The following is an 18114-nucleotide window of genomic DNA, read 5'->3' as shown; positions in this document are numbered from 1 at the left end:
ATTGCCATTCAGCGTTCTCCTTCAAGGGACCAAGACTCTCAAAGCCCTGTCCCCCCTTACGCAGCGCCGATTTACCCACCGCCGTCAGTGTTTACGCCATCGCATCAAGGGGGTGACCGGCTGTCACCTGGATCTCTAGACGTGAGGCTCACTGCAGAACTGAATAGATTGGAATACATGGAGGAATCGGTCCGACAACTGACTGACGTGGAGCGGACTCGGGCAGTGTCCATGGCACAACAAGAAACTGTGTCTTTGGCTCAGATACTCAAGGTGAGTGTATGAATCAGTTTTTCATTGAGTGTCATTTTATTGGTAATCCGGGATGGTGACTGCTTTACGTTTGCTTATAGAGCAATTTTCAACTAATTGTCAAAAGTAAACCGAGAGTGCTTTGGTTCTGCCTTACTTCGCTCTGTGATTGGTCCAGAAAACTCGCGCCATCCTCTCAACCAATCAGATGCAAAATTAAAAACAATCGCAGCTTGCTCACCCGCGTTTTCCCGCGCTTTAGCCAGTATAATTGTTTTTACTTTGAGTTTTCATTGGCTCTTAAAGTGTTTCCCCTTCTTCTGATTGGCCGTTGTGATTACTTTGGTTTTGGTATTATGACACACAACCGAAAAACTCTCTGTTTACTGTGATTGGTCTAGAAAACTCAAGTCACTCTCTCATCCAATCGGATGCAAACTAAAACTATTCGTGATTTGGTCGCCCCAGTTCTCTCGCGCTTCAAGCAATCTTTGGTGGCTCATTATTGTAGTGTCATTGTGGCTTTTTCGATCAATTATTTTCCATTTTCATGTTTGTTGATGGTATTGTTGTCTGTTTTACTGTTAGTCGAAACAACTGTCGCACGCCAGAGACATGGAGAATCTTAGGGCCAAGGCTCGCGAGGAAGCGTTAGAAGCAGCTAAGCAACTGGAAGAGGTAAGGCGCAAAAATAGAAGGATCGCACTAGGATTTATATGCTAATCGAGAAATTTTCAATTCAGTGTCGAAAGTAATACGAGATTACTTTGGTTTTGCTTCATTTCGCCCTGTGATTGGTCCAGAAAACTCGCACCTCTTTATCAACCAATCAGATTCAAAACTACACCCAATCGCCTCTTGGTTACTTGCGTTTTCCCGCGCTTTAGGAAGTTTTTTTAATTTGAGCTCTCATTGGCTCCTTCTGGTCTGTCCCTTAATCATGATCGGTCGTTTTGATTACTTTGGTTTATGTTTTACCTCACTCAATTGAAAAGTACTCTATTCACTCGAAAAATACTTATTTCAATAACTTAAAAGTTATTCAAGTTTGATTAATTCAAGTACCCAGTCAATTCCTTTATCGCACCTACGGAGACCACAAAATACGCACAGCTCGCCACATTGTTTTTTAAAAATCACCTCCAAGCTGAAGGAATTCCTTGAAGAATTACTTGGAGAAGAGGAAAACATAAAAGGGATAATGAAAGAGAGGTAGAGAGAAATTACGACGTTGTTGACGTCAGAGAAAATTTGATCCAGTTAAACTAGGAAACAGAAACAATTCAAACAGTCTAATTTCATCCAGACACTCTAGCTGTGTTCTGTGTTCTAGACCATGTTTTTTCTAGTGACACGTTTTGCTGAACAATATTCTTGTCGTGCGTGGCATTTAAAATTACTACTTATTCAAGAATGGCCGTAAAGATCTGTGTCGACAAACTTCTGTATAGTCTTATTTTTTTTCTTATTACCCTACTGCCCTTTTAAGATCTTTAATATTGTACCGATTTCCAGTCCCGACGTGCGGCGGCGGATGCTGCTGCAGGAGCAGCCGAGACGATTGCTCGAGTGAGACTGGAGGCGGCTGCTAGCATATCAGAATCCGCCGACCGGCTAGTTACGGTAACGCAGCTCGTAACTTGTTGTATTCATTTGTTGGTCTTGTAGTTGTCGTTGATTGGTTGCTGATTTCTCCCTCTGTGTTTTATTTCCCTTAGGTTCAGAGTGAAGCTGCACGCACCACAGCCGAGTCAGCTAAACAAGTCGAGGAGGTTGGTGTTTTAACTCATTGTAGCCGCTAGAGTTATGTAGGACTGCATGCGTGTTTCCCTACCCCCACGCGCGAAACGTTGCACTGACCTCTCGTATGTCTTCTTTTCACCTGAATTGATGTAATAGTCCGCCATCTGGTGATCCAGCCTGAGCAGTACCAAGAAATGTTTAGAAAAATAACTTCTATGAAAGAAATTTAACTTACAGAGCGATTTTCCCCCCTATACTTGGATTACCAACTCGCCAATTTTTTTAAAAATGTGTTTTGAAATGATGTTCCACATTAATTTTATGTTGAGCTTTCTTTCCCTTACTTTCCAGGCCCGCTCATCAGCCGCGCGGACATTACTGGAGGTTGCTAAGCAACAGACCGTTGACACACGCGGTGTTGCCGCTGAAGCAGCCAGTGCAGCCGCAGAAGCAGCCGTCAAGAGCAGCATGGCGCGATTTCACGAACAACAAGAACAACTGTTGAGAGCAAGAGAAGCACGTCTAAAAAGCTACCGTGACAGAAGTCGAGACGTGACGCGTGACAGTTACTCCAGTTACTCAACCAGCCAGCGCAGCGACAGCTATTCTAGAACAAGGACCCCACGGTCAGAAACTGATGCGGTAGACTGGGGATCACAATCCAAGGGAAGTGCTAGTAAGAGTAGGACGAATGTTGGTGATGATGTGGATGTTTCACGAAGTTCTAAGCAAGATAGAACTGTAAGGTAAATAAGTAAACCGTCGGTTTACGGCACGTCTTTAATTCTGAATGTAAGGCTAATAATTACGATGACAAGTGCTTATGCAATAGTTCCACCATTGTCCGTTGCGTAACGAGTAAAGGTAGCCAAATGCAACTTGAAATATATCAAGAAAAACAAATAGCTAATTAAGAATATATCAAAGTGTTAAAGACAGCCTTATATACCATGTTCAGTTTATTTCTATCCTATCGCGTAAAAAAAGATGATTGACCGAAGACTGTTTCTGTTTTGTCTTGGTGTAAAGGAAGAGAACAAAAACTCTTCCCTTCTCTTTTTTGTCTCGTTTATATGTTTTTTTCTCACAGATAATTCTTGATGGAGATCCGTTTCAAGGGCAATCGTGTTAAACTAGCGTGTGTTGATGTGTTAGTGCAGTTATCAGACACACGACATTTATCATTTACATAACAAAATGGAAGTATACCTTGCATTGAAGAGAAAGGAAGCATGTTCGAGCGTTTAATTCTGTGTTTCATAGAAACATGGAAATGCCTTGGGCTGTTGACACTTTTTAAGGGAAGAGAGCATAAGTTAACAAATTTGGAATTTTAAGCCAAGTGACGGCAGTAAAGCGAGAGATTTCCGTTTTCTTCGTTGTAGTATTTTTCAGTTTTGATCGATTTGAAAAGAACTCGCGAAGTTTTATAGCTATCGCGGTGATGGATTGGAGCACAACCCCCTGCGGCTCATGTTTCCACAGAATTGTTTTGTTCGACCAAACTTCAACATATGCCACGTATTTATTGTTTTAGTGGATAAAAATCATCATGTGTTACAACCCTTTGTTCGGTTGGCTTTGTTTACTCGTGTCCCGAAACGGCTTTTGTCTACAAATTAAAATGAATTCAGGTTAACTTGTTTAGCGGCAAGCCGATTTAGAAAGGACTGTCAAGTTATTTGACCACGAGGAAAAAAGTGAGAAAGGAACCGAAAACTCAAGCTGTAACTGTAACCTGAAGATCACATCTTTATTTTATTACTTTATTTCTAGCGTTCGTACAGCAAGTGATCTATCAGTGGACCGTTCCGCCAGCCTCAGCCGGCGCACCCCCACCCGGTCAGAAGCTGCTTCGCGCTTGCATCACTCAACACTAGCAGGGGAGGAGTCGGGTAGCATTCCCGAAGAAGTTGATCACAGTGTGGCTGATAGCGTTGCATCCGATCTTGGACTTGACCTGGCTGATGATGACTCTATAGCTGACGTGTTGACGGGAGATGACCTCAAAAAACCATCAGGTAAGTACGGGAAAAGACAGCTGTACAGTCACTCGTCTGGTGGGTTTAACCCTTTGGCTCATAAGAAACTAGCATCTAATTTCTCCTTGTAATATCTCCCTGAATCACACTTTAAGGTCGCGAGAAATGATCACAAACTAAAGAAGCTCGTGATTGTTAAACAGATTCTCTAGGTCACCACCTTAGGAAATCTATGAAGAACTGTATGGAAACGCTATGTGTCTTACCCATGCCAAATGGATAAGACACATATTTTCTTCACGTATCAGCCCTCTTTAAATGCGATAAATATGAGAAAATGGTTTTATTTTCTTCCGCCTTCCTCCTTATGTACTGAGGGGGAGGTAACCCGTTAGTCTGTTCAGTGCAATTGTGAGAGAACCTATGAACTGGTATGTTGCAACACTTAGCAACTCACTATTGGCAGTGAACATTAACGATTCAGCTAACCTTGAAATAAAATGAATTAGAAATTTTTTTTGCTCTTTTAGAACGCTTAGAAAGGTCACCGGAAGAAGACTACACTCTGAACTTCGAAGAGACAGTGATGTCATCACACACTGCAACAGATGACGAGATTGACTTCCGAATGATTCTTCCATCTGAGAGCCACAGACGGAGGAGCCTGGGTAAGACAGGAAGGCGCGGCAGCATAGGTTCTGACCAGGGGACTGTATCTTACTCGTCTGTAAGTAAATATGAGTTTTAACGTTGTAAAATGAGATACTAAGTGGAAATCTACAAAGGTAGTGTCACAAGGTAATTAGACGACTACAAAATACTGTTTACTGAAGTTGGTATCCCAAAAATCCTTGGGGAAAGTGTGAAGGCAGTATCACCATCGCTCCACTTCGTTTTGATTGTTGTTATTTTGTCTTAATCGATGGTTTGGCATAATACGCAAAATATATACACAAACGAGAACATTTGAGTGCCCATAATCGCAGACAGAATAAATACGTTTCACTTAAAAATTCGTCGCGTATTGAGTGAAACTAAAATAAATAAATCCAATTTGAAGTATTATTTTGTGGTAGCGCAGAAGAATAGCTTTTCTTTTCCAGTAGCGTGCTTTCATGCGTGTTTCAGCCTTTTTTAGGGACTAACGCCTTTGATATGTTGGTGGTGATGTATTATTTTTCCTTTTTTTAGGACGATAACCATGATTCTCAGGATTTTCCGGTTGACAAGGTAGTTGTTGATTTATTTACTTTAGCTGGCTAATTGTAATAAGCGATCACGAAAGTGCTTGATACTTAAAAATAGGATTTTGTTTTAGGATTTTTCGAACATTAGAGGATTTTTAGACGGTAATCTTTAGAAGAATACAGCCGTTAGCTTAAAAAAATTCACGTGGTTCGTAAAGCCTTCCTCGGAGTTCTTCCACTGTTTCCAAGCGGGCTCCTTCTATACAAATACTACTGGTCAGTGGTTAAGATCCTAAGTTGTTTTCCAGCATGCCTTTTTAAATCACTGTGAGACCTCAGTGCCTGAGACAAAAATTCGAGATTTTAGGACATGATAGTGGGATTAATCGACAATTTTTTTTGATAATTTCCGGCCAAATGTTATGGCCATTTTGCTGGATGATGGTATTAGTCCCTCCCCCTCCCCCCTCCAACCAAAGGCGATGAATAATGACTGGTCCTTAACCCTTCCCTTTTTACCCCAGACGTTGGAGGAGTTTTCCTCAGCGCCATTTTCCGGTGAAGATTCATTCTCTCAGTTCACGTCCGAAATGGTCCGTTTGATGAAGGAGGAAGAAGTTCGAGCCAAACATCAAGCTGGGCTTCTACGCCTGCGCGAAAAAGCCCTGAAGGAAAAGACACGAGCCGAGATGGCCTGGCTTGAATGTCAGAAGCAAAGGCATCGGGACAAGGGCGCTGATGACGTCATGCCGTCAATTAGGAAGCGGCAGCGAGGAGTTTTAATGAGACTTCAAGCTGAACAGGTCGGTGGAGGAAAACATGTTTGTATGCGGAAATTAGTATTATGCGAAATTGTGCCGAAGAGACTGTTGTAATGTCAACCTGTTTTAATCCCATTAATTCTTTTTTGGGAAATCTTTGTGAATTATTCTGAGAAATTTCCGAGCAGCATTATTTGTGACTGTCGTCACATTGCGCGGTTCTCGTGACTGTGATGATTACTTTCGCCCTGGTTGCCTTTCACCAAAATTAGTTCTGTGTGGAACGTGTAAGGCCAAACTTACTCGTACGATCTATCTTTATGATCTCTTAATACATCCCTTCCTAAGTCATGTGTTGTTGCAATAGTGAAATGATCTTCTAAGGGAATTTATTCTCTAACACCACGTCAAATCACATGAGCGATTTCCTGTTTTGGTCTAATTCTTGTCCTTACGAGGATTTGCCAAAGATCACTTGAAGTCTCCTTCTGTTTTTAAACCAGTAGGGATGTAGTCATAATATCTTAAGGAGATTAATTACGTCGTTTAATTTGTAATTGTTGGGTTTTCATGATGTTATTTTTGCCTCTGTCAGGCGGAGATTAAACGTCTGAAAGCTGCGAATCGCGCAGCTAGCTACGAACGGCGTTTGTTGTTGATGCAACAGGAGGAGATTGCAAGACTGAGAAAAAACACCAAGAAAGTCCGAGAGAGGGCAGCTACAGAGCAGGCGGTGCACGGACAGGAACGGACTGATAACCTGAAAACTGGAGAAAAGGACTCTGCAGAACAGGCAAAGGTGAGGTGTAACAGAAATTAATCAACCTCTGGCATATAATTACTGATTCATCCTACTGAGGAAACGCGATCTTTGTGATACGGGTCATTTATTGGGGGGGGGGAAGGGGGGAAGGGGGGTGGGCGGCGTCAAGGGGTGGGGACTTGTATTATTTAGTTTTTTTGAGAATTTAGGAGCTGCACGATGAGGTACCTCTTTATGCTCTTCTTTCATCAATGATTCCCTTATAGTTGTTTTCATATGAGTGCTCTGTCTTTAAATTGTGACGTGAATTATGTGAAGGAAACTTACATTTAATTAATCAAGACATCAGGGAGAGACGGTTTCAAGTCTATCCGAGGCTTAAATTCTTTTTTTGTTATGTTTACTTTCGACATTTGCTCTGACTGCAATTTACTTGTGAAAATTTATTCCTTACTCAACATTCACAAATCTATAAAGGGGTAAGTTTCTAAAGAAACTGTGGTGCTGCGTCGGTGGGAGAGTATAGCAGGTAATTTAGTGTTAACAAATGGGTTGAAAACGTAAATTAGCCACCGTAAAGGGTAAAAAAGCTGACGTTTCGAGCGTTAGCCCTTCGTCAGAGCGATTGATCGCTCTGACGAAGGGCTAACGCTCGAAACGTCAGCTTTTTTACCCTTTACGGTGGCTAATTTACGTTTTCAACCCAGTTGTTAACACTAAATTACCTGCCATTCACAAATCTAATCTGGTTTGATGTGTTTTTGTTTTTTTTGTTTTTTTTTGTTTTTTGTTTTTTGTTTTTTTTTTGCGATAAAGATTGCATTGCGGTGAGCAAAACACCGCTAACCCCACTAGCACGGTTATCAGTGACAAGTAGCGCTCAATCGATATCTGAGACGTACTGACTGGTTTCAGCCCTGCCTAAACTTAACTTTAGGAAGATTTTTTATAATAATTAAATGTAAATTGGAGTTCATAATGTGATACTCTCCAATTGTATTCATTTGTGGTCATTTAAGGCATCTATCAACGTTCGTGCTGAACTCACGAAAGGCACGCCATAATAGAAATAGAACTCCTCATTTTGAAATTTCTGGGATGTATAGAGTTACATTCGTCTGATAAGCTACATTATTAATAAGTATGAGTTGTTTGAATTTGCCTTATTTGTTAGTGTAGTCTTTGTTGCGTGCTTTTCTCCCGACTTTACGAACAGGAAGTGTGCTGTCAACAAAATGTCATCGAAGCAGTTTTTTTTTTTTTTCTTGAAAGCTCTCTTTCGTAGTTGTTGATCGCGTGTATCTTTCTGAACAGCACTGTGTGTTCGCGTGACTTGTTTGTAAATTTTTAATGTTGCGTGCACACTTCAAGGACCGGTCTTTATTTATCGGTTGGGGTGGGGGGCTGGGGGGCTGGGGGGCTGGAGGATTTTGGGTGTGTCACTAAAATCCCCCCTAAGATTCTATAGTATTCTAGTGATTCTCCCTCACTGACAGTCAATTTTCTGCAGTTCCCCTTTTATACTCTGTTAGTTACGACTGACCCTCTATTACCCACCCCGTTTCTCCTGAAAACCATGCAATCCCCTCCCCCCAAAATAAAACTTCGATCGATAGAGAATGGCGGATCCCTTACCACTCAGCGTAGCGCTGGTCTCTCTCTGGAAGTGACATGTACTGCACTTTTGCAACTATTTGCAGGGATGTGTCGCTGCCATCTTTATTTTTATTTAAGGATGCACCGACCCACCAACCCCAGGTTTTAAATCTCATGTGCTGTCATTCTAGTAATCATGTACCTTTCTTACGTAACCATAATAACCCTTTGACCTCTATGAGTGATCACACCAACCCAAGAAGTTCCTGATTGTTTAACAAATTCTCCCTGTCAGCACCTAAGGAAATGTATAGAGAACAGTATGGAGAATATGTATACTGATGGTAAGGCGTTAACGGTTAAACGACTTGTTGTTATTGGCTCTTATGAGAATCAATTCATTACTTCTTTCTTTTACTCAGTGCTCATTAGTTGATTTCATCTTGTATAACCTCCCTTTCAGAGCGAGGCTGAATCGACTGAGGTGGTCGAGGAGTTGGATGAGAAACCCGCAGATCATTCCACTGGCAGTCGCTCATCCGTCTCAGAAGACATCAAAACTGCTTCACTTTCGGCCTCAGCTGCAGCGAGTATCGCTGAAGAAATCCCTACCCACCAGTCTCCAGGAGCCAGTCGGGCCGAGTCTCGTCCGTCCAGTGCTGAGTCTGGTACTAGCGAGAGGAAGAGAAGATTATCAGAGGGAGACAGTGACGAAGGCTCTGCTAAGGAGGGGACTGTGTCCGCCACTAAAGGGTCACCAACAGCTTCAGATTCTACTGTTATGCAGAAGTTGAAAAAGTTAAAACATCAATCAAGCGAGAGGTCAGTTGTTTATAGGGATTGTATTGAATAACGAGTTGCGGAAAGTTAACTGGCCGAGCTCAATCCTCATGCTCCATTCATTAGCTGAAAATTTTGTTACCTAAAATCGTGTTCACAAGCCGTGGAATGTTACGGTGGAAGTTGTATCTGGAGAGAAAGGGTTGGGAGTTGGAATGATAAAAAGGAGATCTAGAATTGGCATTAAACAGTGTGTCGAGATGCCTGCCTGCCAAATTTTGGTGTCAGTTTGATCGAATAAAAGCTTGCAGATTTCGTGCGCCATTCTTATGAAAACATCGAAAACGGTTGTGTTACAAGTGCAAGTCCTAAAAAATCCATTGTTTGAGTTGTCCTTGCCAAAAGGTGTCTACGTTATCTATGAGTGCAAGCAATCTGCCTTGTGTAACTATCTCAATCTTATCGTTTGGCAACACCACGCATTAAATATAGTGGAAGGTATGATAAAGCTCGTTTGCCTTTGCTGCTATCGGCTGCTTCATGAACTTTGTGTCTGATATAAAATTTTCTCGCCGGAAGTGAAGGTAGGATTGTCTTTCCGTGCGATTTTGCTCTGAACTTGTAGATGTCTACAAACCTCGGCTTGTTACGAACAGAGGCCGGAAGTTGACTATGTGAAAAGCTAACAAATTGTTCAAGGAACTGCAGCTGTCTGAGGGCTTTTCCTTGAGACTTGCTGTTGTACTTATTAGTATCGATTTTGTTGGATTTTTTTTATTTGACTGAAATGATGATTTGTAGTGACTAGGGTATGTTCCGTTTTGTCGTGTAAATTTCATACTTGTGTTGTTTTCGTTTTCCTATGGTAAGTGTTCAGCCAGGTCACGCTTTGTCTGGTCCTGTTGTTCGTGCCATACATGTCCATGAAAAGGAATCAGTGCTATTTACACAAGTATTTTTCTGCCTTTGATAGCTTATGTAAAATTGGCTTATATCTGAGAGAGGAAATGAACATTTAGGATATCATGCTCTGATCATGTGCTATACAAACTGTTGTTTTGATTTGAATAGCCAAGTGACCTGTTAAAGCTCCCCTTTGTTGATCTTACGGTTGTCGGCGTTAAAACCATGAGTATTGTTCGTGTGCTCTACAATTTCGTTATTTTTTTTTTATAAAACGTATACGGTAATCAATCATGAGAAACGTTCGAGTCGAAAAGTACAAACAAGGAAGTGAAAATGAAACCGGCTGAATTATAAAGACGATAAGTGCGCCAGTCTAGGACTTTCGCTGCTCTGTAAGTACGACTGAATTGAATTAAGCTCTCTCTTCAATTAAATTTGCTGTGCCCGATGATTTTTCAGGCTAATTGCTGACCCCGTAAATATTAGCTAGGACAGCTTAAGACCTTTGTCTTCTATAAATATTGTTTAATTCCTAGTCAGATCTGTCCCGGAAATCTCATACACTTGAATGACAGTGCTATTTTGAGGTAAAACATCGACGATAAGATTCTTATATTAAATCTGTATGTTTACGGAAGGCAATATCTTGATAATATAACCGATTTTTTTTGAGATCATGATGTTCCTAAAGCATATCCAAACACCAACATGCGAATAATAAAGCTATCAAATTTCTTCTTCGTAAATCTTTGATTTACGTGACATTTCTAGCTCCTTCCGCAAACGCGAAGACAAAATTCCGAACAGCATTTTCACGATTCAACGCTTTTGAATGAGCCAATTTAACATCTTTAATTTTAGTGGGTTTCTGCCGGCCAGCCAATATGATGATAAGCCGAGGCACATCCCGGAGCGGTAAATTCTTCCAGTAATTGACAACTACTGACGTAAGCAGCGTCTCACATTCTGTGATCGGTTTAGCGACTCAACTGTCAATGCCGACAATGGTGTCTTCTGTTGTGTGTCCGGTGAGTTTTGATGGCTTAGATTCAAGGTTATCCTAACAGCAGTCGCTATTTGACGACTTTCTGTATTTGCTATTGTGTGTTAAGCGACGTCGTGATTTTCATCAGTGTTTTGTTGACATTCGATAGATTTTAAATTCAGACTGTGAGGATTATGTCATTTTCGTTTTTAAAACGCGTAATAATTTCAGGGACTAATTTTTTTTTAATATTTACCTTGGGTGAAGTGGTTTGAATTTGACTTCTTCCAATCGATTTACGGCCGTAACATTTTATGGAAACCTGGTTTTTGCCTATGGTAGACCAACGAAATTATTCATTTGTTAATTTAAAATGGATCGTGTAGAATTTGACAACACAAGATGTAATACACTATTTAAAAACACTTATCTTTCGTTCAAAACGTAAGTCCAAATGTACTGATGGTAATTAACCGTGACAAACGGCTCAAAAAGTATTTTTATTTTTTAAGGGATTCATAGCGTTTAGAGTTTCCTTTTGCGTCGAATATGCAAACAGAACTTAGAATTTATAAATTTAGACATGTCGTCACACTTCGTTGGATACTGAAGCACGTTCCACCAATTTTAAACAGCTCTTTGAATATTTTCAAAATTATTTCCACAAGTTGTCACAGCGAAAAAAAAACTACACATTCAGTGGAAATATCCAGCATACCCGATTCAGATTTCCTTCAATGGCCGGTGCCGCTTTTTGTATTTAAAACTAATCTGCTAATTGCTTTCGGAATCTACTTTTCTGGAGTAATTTAGTTTTTTTTTTCCGCCGAGCTATGCTTTGTATGCTGTGCCGTAAGCTTCGCAGGTGAGAGTGTATTTGGGACTTATTGAAATGTTGTGATTTATATTTGCTAACCACCTGTAAGGACAGTCTATTTTCAAGTGTGTTGAGTTGGAGAGAGGATATACCATGAGTTCTTCCTCTCAATCCTCAGTCAAACATTATTTCTTTGCTCAATACAGACAACCGTATTATTTTCTTTGCTAGTACCGCGTAAGTGTCTTCAGAACAAACAAATTAAGATATGAAAATGAAAATAAATTTTTCTAACGGGTTAAATTTCCTTCTCTGTCGTTTGCAAGTGGCAGCACAGTTCGTTTTTATTTCAGGACAAGTAAAACATTTCAAATTGTTTTTTTGCGGTCTCTCGACGACTCAGAACCTTTATAGCGGTTTAAGTTATCTTCTTTACCTCTCGCCTCTTGGCAACAGCCAGCCATCGTTAACCGAACTACATCTTTTGCGTTCGCGAAACCTTTTTTAAGTTCTCTTGTATTTGTGTGCCACCCATTCTGTTCGCTTGTGGAAATGAGTATCACTAGCGACGAGAGGCAAAAAGACTCGAACCAATATTGAACTAAACAAAACTCAAAAGCAGTGTAATTTTGAAATGTCCTTTACTCTTTAGTTTTGGACAATTCTTATTGCTTTTAGTATTAATGAAACTTTCCTGCAGAATCAGGTGTCACCTACAGCTATTCGTGTGATGCTTGTGGCGTTGAGATATTAAGGTTTTAGGATTCGTTGAGGAATTACGACCTAAAACTTCTCAACAAAGTTCTCTACAAAGTTTTCTAGAAAGTCCCTATTCACGTGCTCCGAAAAAAAAACACGATTAGCAAGAATACTGTGGACTCTTGCCAGAATGAGACGTAGAAATGAAAACAAATAAAAGAACCGGTAAAACATTGCGAAGCCCTAGCGGTAATCACTTGTCGTCGCTGATCAAAACCCGCGTAAAATCGCTTGTGCTATTAGGAATTTCCTGTCATAAGGCTGTCTTAGTTAATGGTTCCCGGAAGCCGTCTAACTGTGCAGTTTGTTGGCCATGATGTGGTTGTTTTTCTGCGTTAGAAGGTACTGTACTTTTTGCTTCTTTATCATTCCACCTGCTGTTGTTTTTTTACGGATACGTAGACGTTTTCGCTGATCGCTAGGTTCAAACAGTTACCCCGACTATGATCCAGCCGACAGTTTCTCAGTAGAAGTGAAAATTCTTTATTTGACGCTTTAATTTTCATCCGAAAACGTTTTTGCAATTTATTTCTGTGTTCCTTGCCAGTATTGCTTAACTGAAAACGAACATTATGTTTGTGAAATTTTCGAATTTCTTTTTCATAGTAACAATCCTGAAAGATTCTCTTTCAGTGAGCAATTTGTCTTTAAAGGCGATTCGAAATTTAGTTTTATTGTCATTCTCATAAATTTCAAGGTAATTTATTATCAGTGGTACAGCTGTCGTGTTTGCAGCTTGTTTGACCGGTGTGATAATCAATGTTGATAAAACCTGTTTGTAGCGGTTCAATCTCTTCTTAGGACAATCCTGTTTTTGTTTTCCGCCTCTCCTTCTAGGAGGGAAGTGTTTGGGTGAGGAGAGGATGTTACGGAAATTTTCCCGCTTTAAACTTATATTGCGTGTGTTACCAAGGGCAATTGTATATATCTGGAAATATGTAATTCATGAGTTACTTGAATGGGATTATGTGACTGTCTGGAATGGAAATACACCGGACAATTGTTCAAAGTTTAAGTCCACTCCCTGTATTGTCCCTGATCCAAAACTCTGTTTAATCGTCTTGTAGTGTGGTGTATGACTTCATATCCGTCTTTACAAGCTGATTCGGGACTGATGCAGTTTTTCTGAGGTGCTTGTTTCCAGTGTTTTTGTCCTATGTTTTTCGTAACTGCACGAAACGGGTACTCGATCACGCTTCGTAACTCAGTGCAGGCGTCCAGCTCCAAGCATTTGATGACTGAATAGCGCTTCTTTAAAAGCAAATGTAATTTTGGTCGCATTTATTCTAACTAATACACGGAAACTTTCGGTAGAAATCGCTCAAGGCCTCGGGAAGTTTATATGTGATTTTAATCGGTTGCAATACTATCGACTCTTAAAGTTGTCGGCTTCTGCAAACTTTCTCCAGGCAAGGCTTTCACTGATCGAACATAAACCGAGCTTGGTACAACACGCGCCTTATTGTTAACTACGTGGTATATCTTTTTGTACCGATGTTTGCTTTCGTGAATAAGTGTATGCATTTCTTAATTTTCGCGCCAGATTCTTTGTTTTGCCTTTTTGCGTTTTTTTTTTGTTCGTTTTTTGTTGTTGTTGTTTCTTGTTGTTTGTGTTGTTTTTTTGTTGTTGTTGATTATAAATTGTGATGTTTTTGTTTTTATGTCGTAGGTATCTAACTCTGCGAGAGCAGAAGCTTATGAAACGACGGAAAGAGGCTGAAAATCTGTTGGAGAACAAGAAAAAGCTTTTGGAATGGGAGAAGCGACTTGACAAAGAAGAAAGTCTCGTCAGGAACCTACTCAACGAAGCTCTAAATCTCGAAAGCTCCAGGAAGCAGCCAAGGACAACCAGCATAACAAGCGAAGAAGAAGAACATAAAGGTACGACGTGAATGATAGATTACTGATTTGAACATTTTTTTGTAGTAGTCGCACTAAATTCGGGGAGGCGAGTTGTAGGAATTAGCGTATACCACACAGGTAAATAGTGCCTTTCGCGCGTGCTGATTTATTGGCTCGAAAATGATTAGCAAGTACCATTCACCTCCGAGCAGGCGAAGAGGAAAAAATCGAGTGTCAGGAGTTCAATTTGCGACTATTTCTCGATACACTGACAAAAGTAGCCGACTTTATTGGTTCTTGTGTGGTTTATTCTTGGACAATGTACCACTCCGGTGTCGGTGAAAGTGGTGAGTGCTTACTCTGTTGCTCCGCGGCACCGGCAGTAAATATTCACCAGTATTCACCCTCTCTTCGGTAAATAATTGTTCATTATACATGCTTATCCTCAACATTGCGGAATTCAAGTTTTTCGCTACAGGACTTCTACTTTTTGCTTCGGGAGAAGGAAATTAATCGGACAGGTGAATTACCTTTACCTGAAAGTAACCCTGCAGACCTGACGAGCTTGTTGCGTTTCTTGTTTACGCTCGATTGTGTTAACTGCGAGATTTTTTTCTCGGTACCGAAACTTAAAATGTTAATTATGGTTGAACGTTATTTTTTAAGGAATTAAGCTATTCTGGGAATATTGGAATAAAGTTTAATTTAATGCTTGATTTTGTGCGTCATATACTCCTCAATAGTATATAGAAAGCCAAATGTTTCACGGCACGAACATTTCATGACTTATACCTCACTACGACACAAACACTGATCATTCTTCTTCGTTACAACAGAATTGTTTTGTCTTATTAAAATGAGCTGGTTATTTTAACAGATCGCAGTGGTAGAGAGGCCTCTGCCAGCCTGTCAGTATCTAGGACTCCCTCTAGTAAAGTCATCTCCAAAGATAGATCCACACAAGGAACTGACAGAATCAGTGAATCCATCAAGGCGGCTCGGTCGCATGGCCACGAGCGCAGTGCCAGTGAGAGTTCAGTTGCTGAGGAGCTGAGTATTCCCACACGTGACAGGTCACAAGATCAGTCAGAGAGGTCACGTGACAGTTCTATTCCTGAAGTAGACATGAAGACTCGATCCCAGGGTAGCTCGATTCCCGAGGAGATTCCAGAGGAGTATGTCAACGATACGTTCGAGTCGCTGGATAGCAGTGCGACTCCAGCGCACTCCACCCCCGTGCGGAGCGATTTGACGCTTAAGCGAGACACGTCCCCGGCTCTTAGCAGGCGATCATCCACAGGGGAGGGGAGCAAGAGTGAAGAGGAAACCTCTATGACGGGTGAGTTGTATTCAATGGTTTCCTCTCGTGGAAAACTACAGCGAAAACTCGGTTTCCCATTGGTAATTCTCACGAGCGGCTGGCTGGCTTACTGTTGCCCTGATCATTATTGCAGGATTATTATAAAAATAGTATTCACAGCACACTTTCGTATGTAGTCAATTCCCGCCAACGGTGCATTTGTGCTTGCCTAAGTCGTTGCGGGGGAGCCGCAACGACAGTTAACTAAAACGTTTTTAAAAGTGAGAAAAGTAAAAGTAAGTAAAATCAGGAGCCCATTACCTAGTAAAATTTTTGTATTGTTCCAAGTCGTGTTTCATATAAAAAAAATTACCTTGGTTTTTTTTTGTTTTTATATTTTTTCAAGTGAAGAATTATAGCGCCGCTATATGATCGATGTCTGCAGAAAATTTTCCTTCTTAGACTACTTCTTCGATTTTCTATGCTATTAGCACAACGAGTATGTTTTGTTATTAATATTATAATTTTCTAAGGACTGATGGCTCTTCATCACCATAAGAAAATTTTTTCCTAGATTGCTCTCGTCTTTCAAGACAATAGAAAATTATTTGATTTTTTATTCATCTCAGCTCAACTCTTTTGATCCAGTTGTTGTAAACCATTATTATCTGTTAAGATGTTCGTATTTCTTGAATTTCTACGGCTTTAGATGGATTGTGAATTCAAAACGTTAGGGGCTTATTTTCCACACCTTCGATTATGTTCAGTCGGAGGGCATCGTGAATTGTACACTCGTGCTTGTTAAAATGATATTGTCTTGTGTAATAGTCGCCGTGTGTTAGTAAGCTCTCTTTACATTACGATAATGCTACGACGTTATTAGAGTACTTACTTACTTATCAAACCATTTTGTTTTGGTGATTGTTCATTTTAAGAATGACCCGAGGATCCCGTTTTTTTTGTAATTTATGTGTCCAAAAATTGTTCATTTGTGTTTTTGTGTGAAGAAACACGAGACAATCTTTTAAATGCAGTGGCGGGGTTTTTCTAAAGGTTCTTCTTCGGAGAAAGTCCAATATCAGTTTGAGTGCACGATGCTGACGTATTTTCCGAGTTTGGGTTTTTGTAGCACGTACCAAATTTGTCGCTGTTTAAAGTGAATCCGTACGTGTTGCGGACTACGAGGCTTTTAAGAATTCGTATCTTAGTAGAAATTGACACAACGAATAGTTTCATTACACGAGTTGGACATTTAATATTCCAACTAATGGTTGCGAAACATCGATGAGGAAGTTTAGCTGTGGGCGAGAAAAGAAAATAATTATGATATCATCCCCACAACATGGTAATTTGCATAACAAAGTCATTTTAAACATCCTTCATCGAACGCCCGCTAAATTCGCTGTCTTTTTTCTTTTTTTTTCTTTTTGCTTGCTTTCGCTCTGGTTTGTTAATAGCAAAAAATTTACAAAGATTTTTCCAAGAGAGGTATTGTCAACAGAGTTCAATTTTTGATTCCCTTGTTATTTGTAGAACTGCGTTACAACTCATGTTATCACATGCTATCGCCTCCAGCAAAGTTTCCATAGGATTTCCATGTGCTTTAAAAAATGTACTGAATATTTTGTGCCGACACCATTTTGAAATAACTTCCCTCACGAGGAATGACGGGACGGTAGAATACTTGTGGTTATATTTATTACTTACGTTGCTGTTCAGCATTGCGTGTTTCGTGGAACGAATGTAGCACTGGTTCTCTTTGCCTTGCGTACTTTGATCCATTTACAAGTTCCGGTGCTTCTCCGTGCGTTATGTTTGACTGCTTGTCGTAAGTTTAAACACTTTTCTTTTCCCTATGATTTCATTGTCAACAGTAATGAAGGCTGCATCAGGCCGAGCGAGGTGACCTTTTTATTACGGTAACGCAAATTCCGTTTCTTCATCCGAATTAACGGTCTCTAAATCTTTTTTACCGTTTGAAATTGGTTTAACTTGATTTTCTTCTTCTAGGTATGAAGTTGTTGTCTGTTGTTCGTAAATCGTTTTTAAGGAAACGGCGACCAGAAGAACTGTTTAAAGACAAGAGTGATTCCACGCATTCAATTATTGAACGAGATTTTTTAAAATTTTTTAAAACGTATGATTTTGGTTTCTTCAAATTAACAGCATTCAATTGAGAGAGTGTAAAAGAGTTTGGAGTTCCGTCCGTTTTGTATGTTTTGAAGTCTGCATTATTTCCAGTTAAAACAATTTATCTGTTGCCATCCGTAATGGTTGCTCAACCTTTTCGATGTTACCTTTTGTTAACTGTTTTAATTTAATGTTGCAAGGGGAACCCGACATGGCAAAATGCACGCTTTCCGATAAACTACGTATTGCTCGCAAACATTTCCAAAGGCCTGTTCGGTTAAAGCGTGGTTAAACCTTGCTCTGCTAACTAA

General features: G+C 40.2%; 1 protein-coding gene across 1 annotated transcript in view; it reads left to right on the top strand.

The window, feature by feature from the left end:
• The window catches only part of LOC131774941 (centrosome-associated protein 350), a 39259-nt gene that overhangs the window by 14721 nt on the left and 6424 nt on the right, over window positions 1-18114 (top strand). The window contains 13 exon segments of the mRNA XM_066165401.1: window positions 13-273; window positions 841-930; window positions 1768-1875; window positions 1971-2024; window positions 2347-2741; window positions 3772-4016; window positions 4508-4704; window positions 5169-5207; window positions 5689-5967; window positions 6521-6724; window positions 8748-9106; window positions 14201-14412; window positions 15251-15712. Coding sequence (XP_066021498.1) covers window positions 13-273; window positions 841-930; window positions 1768-1875; window positions 1971-2024; window positions 2347-2741; window positions 3772-4016; window positions 4508-4704; window positions 5169-5207; window positions 5689-5967; window positions 6521-6724; window positions 8748-9106; window positions 14201-14412; window positions 15251-15712 — 2905 coding nt within the window.

The sequence above is a fragment of the Pocillopora verrucosa genome, chromosome 4 (assembly GCF_036669915.1).
Source record: "Pocillopora verrucosa isolate sample1 chromosome 4, ASM3666991v2, whole genome shotgun sequence".
Taxonomy (NCBI): Eukaryota; Metazoa; Cnidaria; class Anthozoa; order Scleractinia; family Pocilloporidae; genus Pocillopora; species Pocillopora verrucosa.
This window is presented reverse-complemented; position numbering and strand designations above follow the sequence as displayed.